Genomic DNA, 12,497 nt, shown 5'->3' on the forward strand with positions numbered 1-12,497 from the left:
CATAACTTCCTGTTTATTGTTACAGTTTGACATAACTTCCTGTTTATTGTTACAGATTGACATAACTTCCTGTTTATTGTTACAGATTGACATAACTTCCTGTTTATTGTTAGAGTTTGACATAACTTCCTGTTTATTGTTACAGATTGACATAACTTCTTGTTCATAACTATTAACATATCATCCTGTCTACTGTTTCAGTATGACATAACTTCCTGTGTACCGTTTCATTGGACATAACTTCCTGTCAATTGGCACAGTAACATAACTTCCTGTCAATTGGCACAGTAACATAATTTCCTGTCTTTTTATTTCAGTGTTGCATAACTTCCTGTGTACTCTACTTAAAATTTATTTCTTACTTTCTGACCTATAACACAGAATACAATTTTTATTCCATAATTTTTAATTGTTAGAACTTTTATGTCCATTTCACTTGTTCCAATATCAGAAAAACAGCACAATTTTCGATTTCAGCTTGATGGTGAAGTCAGTCTTTATTATTCCTGTATAAAACTAATGAGAAAATTGTCTGTGATAATTTTGAGGATGTTGTTCCTATGTCGATGACTTATTTCTAAGTCTGATGATCACAACACCATTCCTAGCTTCTTTGATCCTCCACCATCTTCCTAGTTTGTGTTCCTGTCCAATACCTGCCACTAACATGTCTCCATCTTTGGAAAATGTCAGCGAGTTGACAAAGCCTTTCTGTAAAATAAACATAATTGAAATTTTAAAAGTTATCATCTGTTATTGATGATTTATTATGCAAGCAAAAGACTAAAAGTATCTGCCTCATGAGTTAAAATTCATGAATAGATACTCACTACAATTACAGTAAAGGAGACACTCAATGGATACTGCTATACTTCACTAAACAAATCCAAGATGGCCACTCTTCCTTCAAATCTTAAAGTCAAACATATGCTATGAAAGGAAGAATCTACATAATGAATAAGAGTAATATTGCTTTAGAACTCTCTGTGTCAACTCAGATGTTAACTTGTTCACCTTACTAGATTGAATATTAAAATGAACAAGGTTTTTCAGAAAACGAGCAGCCACACATGGATGCGGCAGCAAAGATAATCCAGGGACCACAGATGGACTAGGTACCACAGATGGACACGTACCAGATGGACAAGGTACCACAGATGGACAATGTACCACAGATGGACGAGGTACCACAGATGGTGAGCTACCACAGATGGACAAGGTACCACAGATAGTCTAGGTACCACAGATGGACTACATACCACAGATAAACTAGGTACCACAGATGGACAAGGTACCACAGATGGACAAGGTACCACAGATTGACTAGGTACCACAGATGGTGAGCTACCACAGATGGATGAGGTACCACAGATGGACAAGGTACCACAGATGGTGAGCTACCATAGATGGACAAGGTACCACAGATGGACAAGGTACCACAGATGGACTACGTACCACAGATAAACTAGGTACCACAGATGGACAAGGTACCACAGATGGACTACGTACCAGAGATGGACAAGGTACCACAGATGGTGAGCTACCATAGATGGACAAGGTACCACAGATGGACAAGGTACCACAGATGGACTACGTACCACAGATAAACTAGGTACCACAGATGGACAAGGTACCACAGATGGACTACGTACCAGAGATGGACAAGGTACCACAGATGGTGAGCTACCACAGATGGACAAGGTACCACAGATGGACAAGGTACCACAGATGGACAAGGTACCACAGATGGTGAGGTACCACAGATGGACTAGGTACCACAGATGGTGAGCAACAACAGAAGGACAAGGTACCACAGATGGATTACGTACCACAGATAAACAAGGTACCAAAGATGGACAAGGTACCACAGATGGACTAAGTACCACAGATGGACTAGGTACCACAGATGGTGAGCTACCACAGATTGACTACGTACCACAGATGGACAAGGTACCACAGATGGTGAGCTACCACAGATGGACAAGGTACCACAGGTGGTGAGGTACCAAAGATGGACTAGGTACCACAGATGGACAAGGTACCACAGATAAACTAGGTACCACAGATGGACAAGGTACCACAGATGGACTAGGTACCACAGATGGACTACGTACCACAGATAAACTAGGTACCACAAATGGACAAGGTACCACAGATGGACTAGGTACCACAGATGGTGAGCTACCACAGATGGACGAGGTACCACAGATGGACAAGGTACCACAGATGGACTAGGTACCACAGATGGACTAGGTACCACAGATGGACAAGGTACAACAGATGGACTAGGTACCACAGATGGTGAGCTACCACAGATGGACAAGGTACCACAGATGGACTAGGTTTCACAGATGGACAAGGTACCACAGATGGACAAGGTACCACAGATGGACAAGGTACCACAGATAAACTAGGTACCACAGATGGACAAGGTACCACAGATGGACAAGGTACCACAGATGGTGAGCTACCACAGATGGACAAGGTACCTCAGATGGACAAGGTACCACAGATGGACAAGGTACCACAGATGGTGAGGTACCACAGATGGACTAGGTACCACAGATGGACAAGGTACCACAGATGGTGAGCAACAACAGAAGGACAAGGTACCACAGATGGATTACGTACCACAGATAAACAAGGTACCAAAGATGGACAAGGTACCACAGATGGACTAAGTACCACAGATGGACTAGGTACCACAGATGGTGAGCTACCACAGATTGACTACGTACCACAGATGGACAAGGTACCACAGATGGTGAGCTACCACAGGTGGTGAGGTACCAAAGATGGACTAGGTACCACAGATGGACAAGGTACCACAGATAAACTAGGTACCACAGATGGACAAGGTACCACAGATGGACTAGGTACCACAGATGGACACATACCACAGATGGACAAGGTACCACAGATGGACTAGGTACAACAGATGGACTAGGTACCACAGATGGACTAGGTACCACAGATGGTGAGCTACCACAGATGGACAAGGTACCACAGATGGACTAGGTACCACAGATGGACTACGTACCACAGATAAACTAGGTACCACAGATGGACAAGGTACCACAGATGGACTAGGTACCACAGATGGTGAACTACCACAGATGGACGAGGTACCACAGATGGACAAGGTACCACAGATGGACTAGGTACCACAGATGGACAAGGTACAACAGATGGACTAGGTACCACAGATGGTGAGCTACCACAGATGGACGAGGTACCATAGATGGACAAGGTACCACAGATGGACTAGGTACCACAGATGGACTCGGTACCACAGATGGACAAGGTACCACAGATGGACAAGGTACCACAGATGGACTACGTACCACAGATAAACTAGGTACCACAGATGGACAAGGTACCACAGATGGTGAGCTACCACAGATGGACAAGGTACCTCAGATGGACTACGTACCACAGATAAACTAGGTACCACAGATGGACAAGGTACCACAGATGGACTAGGTACCACAGATGGACTCGGTACCACAGATGGACAAGGTACCACAGATGGACAAGGTACCACAGATGGACTAGGTTTCACAGATGGACAAGGTACCACAGATGGACAAGGTACCACAGATAAACTAGGTACCACAGATGGACAAGGTACCACAGATGGACAAGGTACCACAGATGGTGAGCTACCACAGATGGACAAGGTACCTCAGATGGACAAGGTACCACAGATGGACAAGGTACCACAGATGGTGAGGTACCACAGATGGACTAGGTACCACAGATGGACAAGGTACCACAGATGGTGAGCAACAACAGAAGGACAAGGTACCACAGATAAACAAGGTACCAAAGATGGACTAGGTACCACAGATGGTGAGCTACCACAGATTGACTACGTACCACAGATGGACAAGGTACCACAGATGGTGAGCTACCACAGGTGGTGAGGTACCAAAGATGGACTAGGTACCACAGATGGACAAGGTACCACAGATAAACTAGGTACCACAGATGGACAAGGTACCACAGATGGACTAGGTACCACAGATGGACACATACCACAGATGGACAAGGTACCACAGATGGACTAGGTACAACAGATGGACTAGGTACCACAGATGGACTAGGTACCACAGATGGTGAGCTACCACAGATGGACAAGGTACCACAGATGGACTAGGTACCACAGATGGACTACGTACCACAGATAAACTAGGTACCACAGATGGACAAGGTACCACAGATGGACTAGGTACCACAGATGGTGAACTACCACAGATGGACGAGGTACCACAGATGGACAAGGTACCACAGATGGACTAGGTACCACAGATGGACTAGGTACCACAGATGGACAAGGTACAACAGATGGACTGGGTACCACAGATGGTGAGCTACCACAGATGGACGAGGTACCACAGATGGACAAGGTACCACAGATGGACTAGGTACCACAGATGGACTCGGTACCACAGATGGACAAGGTACCACAGATGGACAAGGTACCACAGATGGACTACGTACCACAGATAAACTAGGTACCACAGATGGACAAGGTACCACAGATGGTGAGCTACCACAGATGGACAAGGTACCTCAGATGGACTACGTACCACAGATAAACTAGGTACCACAGATGGAAAAGGTACCACAGATGGACAAGGTACCACAGATGGTGAGCTACCACAGATAGACAAGGTACCACAGATGGACAAGGTACCACAGATGGTGAGCTACCACAGATGGACAAGGTACCACAGATGGAATAGGTACCACAGATGGACAAGGTACAACAGATGGACTAGGTACCACAGATGGTGAGCTACCACAGATGGACGAGGTACCACAGATGGACAAGGACTAGGTACCACAGATGGACTAGGTACCACAGATGGACAAGGTACCACAGATGGACAAGGTACCACAGATGGAGAACTACCAACTTGGACAAGGTACCACAGATGGACAAGGTACCACAGATGGTGAGCTACCACAGATGGACAAGGTACCTCAGATGGACTACGTATCACAGATAAACTAGGTACCACAGATGGAAAAGGTACCACAGATGGACAAGGTACCACAGATGGTGAGCTACCACAGATGGACAAGGTACCACAGATGGACAAGGTACCACAGATGGTGAGCTACCACAGATGGACAAGGTACCACAGATGGACTAGGTACCACAGATGGACAAGGTACCACAGATGGACTAGGTACCACAGATGGTGAGCTACCACAGATGGACGAGGTACCACAGATGGACACATACCACAGATGGACTAGGTACCACAGATGGACTAGGTACCACAGATGGACAAGATACCATAGATGGACAAGGTACCACAGATGGACAAGGTACCACAGATGGACTACGTACCACAGATAAACTAGGTACCACAGATGGACAAGGTACCACAGATGGTGAGCTACCACAGATGGACAAGGTACCACAGATTGACTAGGTACCACAGATGGTGAGCTACCACAGATGGACAAGGTACCACAGATGGACAAGGTACCACAGATGGGCAAGGTACCACAGATGGTGAGCTACCACAGATGGACAAAGTACCACAGATGGACAAGGTACCACAGATGGACTGGGTACCACAGATAGACAAGGTACCACAGATGGACTAGGTACCACAGATGGACTAGGTACCACAGATGGACAAGGTACCACAGAGGAAATCATTTTGGTATCTTTGGATATTTAGATAATAAATACTTACCACTGGGACAGTAAATAAAGGGGTTAAGGACTTCATATTCTCTCCTGCTTTCCATAACCTAATACAGCCATCTTTGGAACCTGCTAACACACAAGTCATTATATATACCAGAGTATAGTGGTTTATTGGAGATGAAATAATCAATAGTTGTTAAGTGAACCTTCAAATTAGGTCAACCTTGGTTATTAACATTAAGGTACCTCTACACCAAATACATTTTTATTATAGAACTTTTTCATTATACATCCTGTGTATTATTTACACTCAGAAATGTCAACATTTTATCTAAATGTATGATAATATACAATTAACAGTTTAGATGAATTTGTTTGCCTCTTCCAAACAATAGTTAAAACCACAATAGTACAATCCAGAAAATCACATATTGACACAGAAAAATGAAAATAAAATCTGTATTCCCTTTACCAGATATGAAAAAATTTAACAAAATTTCATTTGAAAACATGCAATATCAGTCTGTAACAATTCTGATCATCTGATTAGCTTATGGTTGTATTACCAGATGCTATGAGGTCTGTGTGTTGGAGTGATGTTAAGGCTGTGATCCAGTTCTCTGACGAAGTCACTGTGCTGTGTATTTTCTCATCATCCTCTTTATCATCTCTGCCATGGGCATTGTGAAATGTAACTAGAGGCTTCTTTTTAGCCACTACCCACAATGCAATAGAGCTAAAGATCAGAAACAAAGGGGTTCACTTCATACTGTTATAACAACCATGACAGCCATATCCTTTGAAATCATACATGTTTTAAAGAAATGTATGTTCAACCAATTTTGTACAATGTATAATGTTTTCTTCGATATTTACAAGATCCTTCAATTATTTAACATATTAAATTTCACTATCACACTGAAATTTGAGGACGAGTGAATGTTTCCATTGGTATTACATGTATTAACATCATATGTAAAATCAGGCTTCACAATATATCCCTAACTATAAGCTTTAGACACAAAATAGGAATACCAAGGTAACATACTTATCATCAGCCCCTGATACAAAGTTAGACTCATTGATTAAGGCCACACAATCAATTGATCCCCTGGAACAAATGGAAAGAACATGACATATTGTACTACAAAGAGTAAAAAACTTTCTCCACACCAAGAAGCTGAAAGTTTTCTTCAGTCTTTTGTTTTAAATTGCTTACATTCTTACGAAAGTCTTAATTACTTCTCTGGTAGGCAATCATTCGTACTTAGATAACATGAAATGATCCTGAAACTTATATCAAATTAAGAAGGACTTTCCATTGCTGGTATAGAAGTTGGCATATGCCAAAATTAACATTGTGTTGTAAATGCCAAATTTAAACACCAGAAAAAAAGGCATCCTACTTTAGTCTACACCCTCCCCCTCAACCCCCATCCCTATCCAACAAATTTCAAAAACATCAAAATATCCCAACCCAGAATATATCACAAAAATTGGAGTAACGGTTGATTCTTATAAAAATCAACTGTGTATTTTATATCTTGTACTGTAAACTTCAAGTTCAGGGGAACTTCCTGTACACCTACCTATGTCCGTGAAACACGAGCTGTGACTCTTCAACAACCTTCCAAATCCTTATGCTGCCGTCACGGCCTCCGCAGGTGATTGCTCGATCACGACTCAGACTGTCAGCACATGTTATGCCGTCTTCATGGCCAAACCTGAGGGCCAATCGTTGTTATAGTGTTAACAGTTTGTATGAAAAAACTTTAACAATTCATTGTAACAAAACAATTTGCAGTTATAACATCTGACATCACTTTGAAATTACAAAATGATCTGTAGCAAAGATAACCATTTGAACTGAGTTTACAACTACAACATGAATGAACCTTTCACACATTTACCTGGACGTAATTCTGTTTCAAGCAGGACTTCTGGCTACAATGTTAACCATTATCAACACTTGCTTAAACTGATTAAAACTTACAGTGTTTCTATATATGTTCTATCATCCACATTCCAGATTTTCACAGATCGGTCATGTGACGCACTAAAAAGTTGATGGGTTCCTTTCCTGAAGGCTAAACTCTGAAACATGAATGTTTCTGTGAATGAATATAAACTCCATTTTTAGCTTATTATTTTTCATCAGCGAATTTCTAGAGAAATACCTACTTTTTTTAGAGAGAAGATACATAGTCAATGTCGTAAAGTATATGCTGTAGTTTTGCTAGGGTGGAGAAAAACAGAATAAGAGACCTAGCAGCCTTGATGGTCACCCGAGGAAGTAACATTTAATACAAAGGTTATAGGATCAGTAGCTTTCAAGTGTCAGGAAAAAGAAATGGTGACAATGATGAGAGTAAGACTTAAGTGATATATTTTAAGTCCTTGGGGGAGGGGGGTGGGGGCTGGGGGGGGGCGGGGTCAAATAGTGTCAATACCACAAAAATGTTATCCTATACTATCAATTTTTATCAAACTATTTTCAATGAAAAATAAATAATATTATGCTCAAAAATACAATTTTCCTATAAAAATTATATTAAACTTCACCCCCCTCCCCTGAGGGAATTGCGAGACCCTGCAGTAGTGAAATTCACAATTTTAGTAAAGCACCTTAAGTTGCTTCTATCTATTGAAAAGTATTTGGTGTTGAAAACAAGATATTTTAAAAATCTGAATCAATTTGACCCTTGTCAAATCATATGTTGGTCAACATATTTATAATATTTGCAAATTAATTGTTATTCAGTTTAATAATTAACAAGGTTTTCTCTGTATTACTAATTATCCAATACAATTAAAATATTTGAAGACCAGCAGTACATTTACTTTTATACATATACTTACTGATATGGTATCCTTATGGCCTGGGAAATAATGAATATGTGTACAATCATCGGGATTCCAAATATGAATTAATTTATTCCGACCACCAGAAGCCTAAATGAGAAAAAGTAAAAGCATTTTTACAATAAAGACTGTTAACGTCAAAGTTTGTTTACAAAACCTTTTATTTCGACAACAAAACTCAAAGCTATAATAATGGCTACAAACTATACAATACTATTTCCATATACAAAACAATCCTTGAAGACAAATTATTTCACAACCTTAATTCTTGTCGTTCTTAAATATATCATCTTAAATGTCTTGATTTCTCTGTCAAAATAAGTCAATGCTATGCTCTCCTCACCAAATATTTGCCGTCCGATGATATTGCTAAACATAGGATGTGATCAGTGTGTCCCACATGTGACTGTTCTGTGCCTTTCCTCCCTCCAGATATCACAGCAACCTTTTTCCTCCTTTGAATGTCCCCTGAAAAAGTTACACTAAAAGTGACCATTATGTTACCCATAAATGTATAACATCTATTATTTCATATAAGTCCACCAATCCTTAGTTTAATTTTAAACAGCATCCATAGAAGTACAGCCTACATCATCCTGTTTGGCACCGTTAGGGGTTATGTACATTATCAAACACATCGAAAGCTACACAACTTTTAACACATATTTAAAGATAACAGTGCTATTGATCAGTTATGAAATGAAAATTTAACCATTTAGTCCTTTTAATTTAATTTCAATGGAAGGAAAAACCATTTGGCTTTTCACTAAATATTTATAACTATTTGGCGGAATTAACCTTCCATACATCCAGCAAATACATATCTAACAGCATCATAGAACATTTCATTTTTCTGACATGTATATTATCTGACAGTCTGTTACTCATTAGATCCGCCTGTTTGTATACCTACATTTAATAATGGAACAGTCCTTGGAGCCTGTGAATAGGTAGCGGCTATCAGGGGAGATAACCACACACGTCACCGATAGTTGATGACCTCTCAAAACTGTAATGTCATCCACTGTAGGCACCTGGTACTGTTAGTAACAGTGTACAATTATGGGTTAAAGCAATCAAGACAGAAGATGTACAATCTTAAATACAATCACAGCTGTCAAAATAACATTAAAAATAAAGGGACAAGTATGGTGAAAAGTATATTTTTACAAAATTATCATGACACCTTATTTTGAAAAAAAAAAAAAAACTTCTATGAAAAAAAAAAAAAACATTAAAATATTTCTTATGAAATTTACATGGATTAATAATTAATATTTTCGACAGAAAAATTACATCGGGTCTGGTCTTACCATCTAAGCATTTTAACGGTATATAATTAATTCTGTGTCATATCAAAAAGGGTTAAGTATATCAAATAAAACTTTATTAAAACTGATACTGCAGTAATAAAACTAATGTGATTGTAAATATTTTCCTAATCTATTATGATCAGACTAAATCCTAGACAATCAATAGAAAAACTAAAAATAATAAGTTTCATGGACTTGTATGTAATATGCTTACATTGTCGGCTACTTGTCTCTGAAGTCTTCCTGCTTGTTCAAGCTGAAAAACAATGGACAAGATATTTCAATCCCTGAGAATACAAATATCTTTTAATTTTGATCATAACCTTTATTTTCTGATTTGCTGCTTTTCAATTACAACTAGGAATTGATTACCTAAAAGTTTGTTGTTCTGAAATTGAAACACTTACATAACCATAGTTCTGTTAAACACATATTAATTAATGATAGTAACCATTCTGAGGCTAGACCTGTGTTTTACTTACAATATCCTGCTTTAATCTGTGAGAAACAATATCTCTGTTGATTTCCTCATCATCATCCCTTTTCTCTGCCTCTGTAATATTTTAAAACTTTTTTTTCAAGTTGTGAAACACACATATATCAATGGAATGATTGGTATTCTTGTGTTCTTCCTGCATCATGATATGCAAAAGATCTCATACTTAAATGAATTTGCTAAAATTATTACAAATTTGTTAAGCATTTTAAAAGATTTAGACAAGGGATTGGGTATCAAAAATTCAGGTTCATATTCAATTATGTCACAACATCTTTAGTAATGACCTTTTCATTCAGAACACTTCATTCGTGGATTTCAATCTCATTTAAAACTAACTTCCCGAGTAATTGTGTACAATTAACCTATTTACCCTCAGCCTCTATTTGTGCGAGATACTGTTTGGCAAGTCGTAGTTTCTTTTCCTCTGCAGTTTCTTCATCCTCTGATGATGATTCATACCCAATCTTACGGTTGTTGTTTTCTACATCACTGGAATCACAAATTGAAAGGTCTGTTTAACATACTGCAAGCATTCACCAACTTTATGTACATTCATCCTGGCTTTCTTGCAAATACTCAATACTGTTTACACTGAACAAAAAGAATATTTTTCTTTCTGTATTAATATACAACTAAATCCGAAGACTTGCCATGCCAATTATCATGATGTCTCTATGTGCTTATTTGCATTATGAGAAAAAGATCTCTGTTGATATCTCTCATTCACATCATAAATTTTGATGTCACAACCAAAGTGTAGTGGTAACAACACAAGTGAGAGAACCAGAATTTTAAAAATTTGATTTAAATACATGAAAGATATTTTTAAATAAAATTAAAACATGCAAGTTTTTCTAAATGGCAACGGATCTCGAAATAACCATCAAAACCTCTCCAGCCTTTTATCATTACATAAGAATCATCGTGAAGATGTTCATTATCTTTACTTGAGCCTTTCTCCATTAAAACAAAACCACATACTGATAAACAATGAAATAACAAGAATAAAATTTCTTTATTCACAAATCACCTTCCAATATCAGAATCACTTTCAATTTCTTCATCCTCTCGTTTCAGTCTTTTCTTAGATCCTGGATCCTTGTTCTGTGAAAATTTCCGTTTAGATCCTCCCTGAAAACCAGAATAATCTCACTTTTAGTTTCAAAATATGACTCCAACAAAACGACTATAATGTGGGTTTGAATTGGTTGTCGTTTTATAATGAGAGGTTCGCTTCTTACTGATTAGGGACGAATACTTGGTAACCATATGATCGTGGCATGGATTAATGATACATAAAGGAATACCTGCATATATCAGCACATATCCTTGCATCAGAGCACAAGGTCTACTACACTTGAATTTTCTTTCAAATTTACAGTTCTTAAAAATATATACAAATATAACATATAGGCATTATAGCAAAATGATCAACATTGAATTAAGCCCTACTTTCCTTGTGTTATATACCAGACACTCTGCGGCTGAGGTATTTACCGAAATGAAGTTGAATTACCGACACGGAGGAAAACTTGTATACTTGTATCAAACATCTTTTAAGATAGTGGACTTAGAATTGTGTTCTTTAATGACTTGTTGGTTTGTTTCGTTTCGGTAAATACCCCCAACCCGATACTCTGTACGGAGGCTAGGCATATAGACGCAATTTCCAACATTTGTGTATCATAATGAATTGTTTTGAATATAATATGTAATAAACAATTCAATCTTCCCACCTTGGCAAATCGATTTCCTTGTGAAGTTCCACGTCCTGATTTAATGAAGAACGGCATTTTGTCAACCTTTTAACTTCAACTGCAGCTAGATAACGTGCACATGTGCTTCGTCAGCGTCAATTTAACGCTTTTTCACAAACACCAATCATGTAGGAATCAAGCGTGTTTCCTGAGACATTTAATGCAAAAATAATCAAAGAACCGACAACGGTTTTCACACTTTCGGACAATTCAGAGAACGCAAAATTGATCATTTGGACATTTTTTAATTTCATTTTATCAAATTTAATCATTTTTATTCGTCAAATAACTATAGATAAGAGATAGAATTTTTGTTCCACAAACATGATATCGAACATTTTTTTACCCTTTGGTGATCGATGTTGTTATCCACAGGCATCAAAAAGAGTATCTAC

The 12,497-nt window shown here is 38.7% G+C and overlaps 1 protein-coding gene across 2 annotated transcripts; it reads right to left on the minus strand.

The window, feature by feature from the left end:
• Positions 1 to 44: 44 nt before the first annotated feature.
• LOC132560710 (U3 small nucleolar RNA-interacting protein 2-like) lies at positions 45 to 12,163 on the minus strand. Of its 2 annotated transcripts, none has more exons than XM_060225385.1 (14): positions 12,082 to 12,163; positions 11,376 to 11,476; positions 10,716 to 10,834; positions 10,329 to 10,399; positions 10,061 to 10,102; positions 9,447 to 9,573; positions 8,877 to 9,001; positions 8,531 to 8,623; positions 7,665 to 7,765; positions 7,261 to 7,395; positions 6,720 to 6,782; positions 6,238 to 6,407; positions 5,718 to 5,797; positions 45 to 711 (listed from the first exon to the last, which is right to left on the minus strand). In XM_060225385.1, the coding sequence occupies exons 1-14, from the start codon at positions 12,136 to 12,138 to the stop codon at positions 559 to 561; spliced, it is 1,437 nt and encodes a 478-aa protein (XP_060081368.1). In that variant the 5' UTR covers positions 12,139 to 12,163; the 3' UTR covers positions 45 to 558. The 2 variants fall into 2 exon arrangements, with proteins under 2 accessions (XP_060081368.1, XP_060081367.1); XM_060225384.1 differs by having other exon boundaries at positions 5,718 to 5,800.
• Positions 12,164 to 12,497: the final 334 nt, after the last annotated feature.

This window comes from Ylistrum balloti, unplaced genomic scaffold (genome assembly GCF_031769215.1).
Source record: "Ylistrum balloti isolate Yb309-2 unplaced genomic scaffold, AGI_CSIRO_Ybal_v1 Utg371104, whole genome shotgun sequence".
Classification (NCBI taxonomy): Eukaryota; Metazoa; Mollusca; class Bivalvia; order Pectinida; family Pectinidae; genus Ylistrum; species Ylistrum balloti.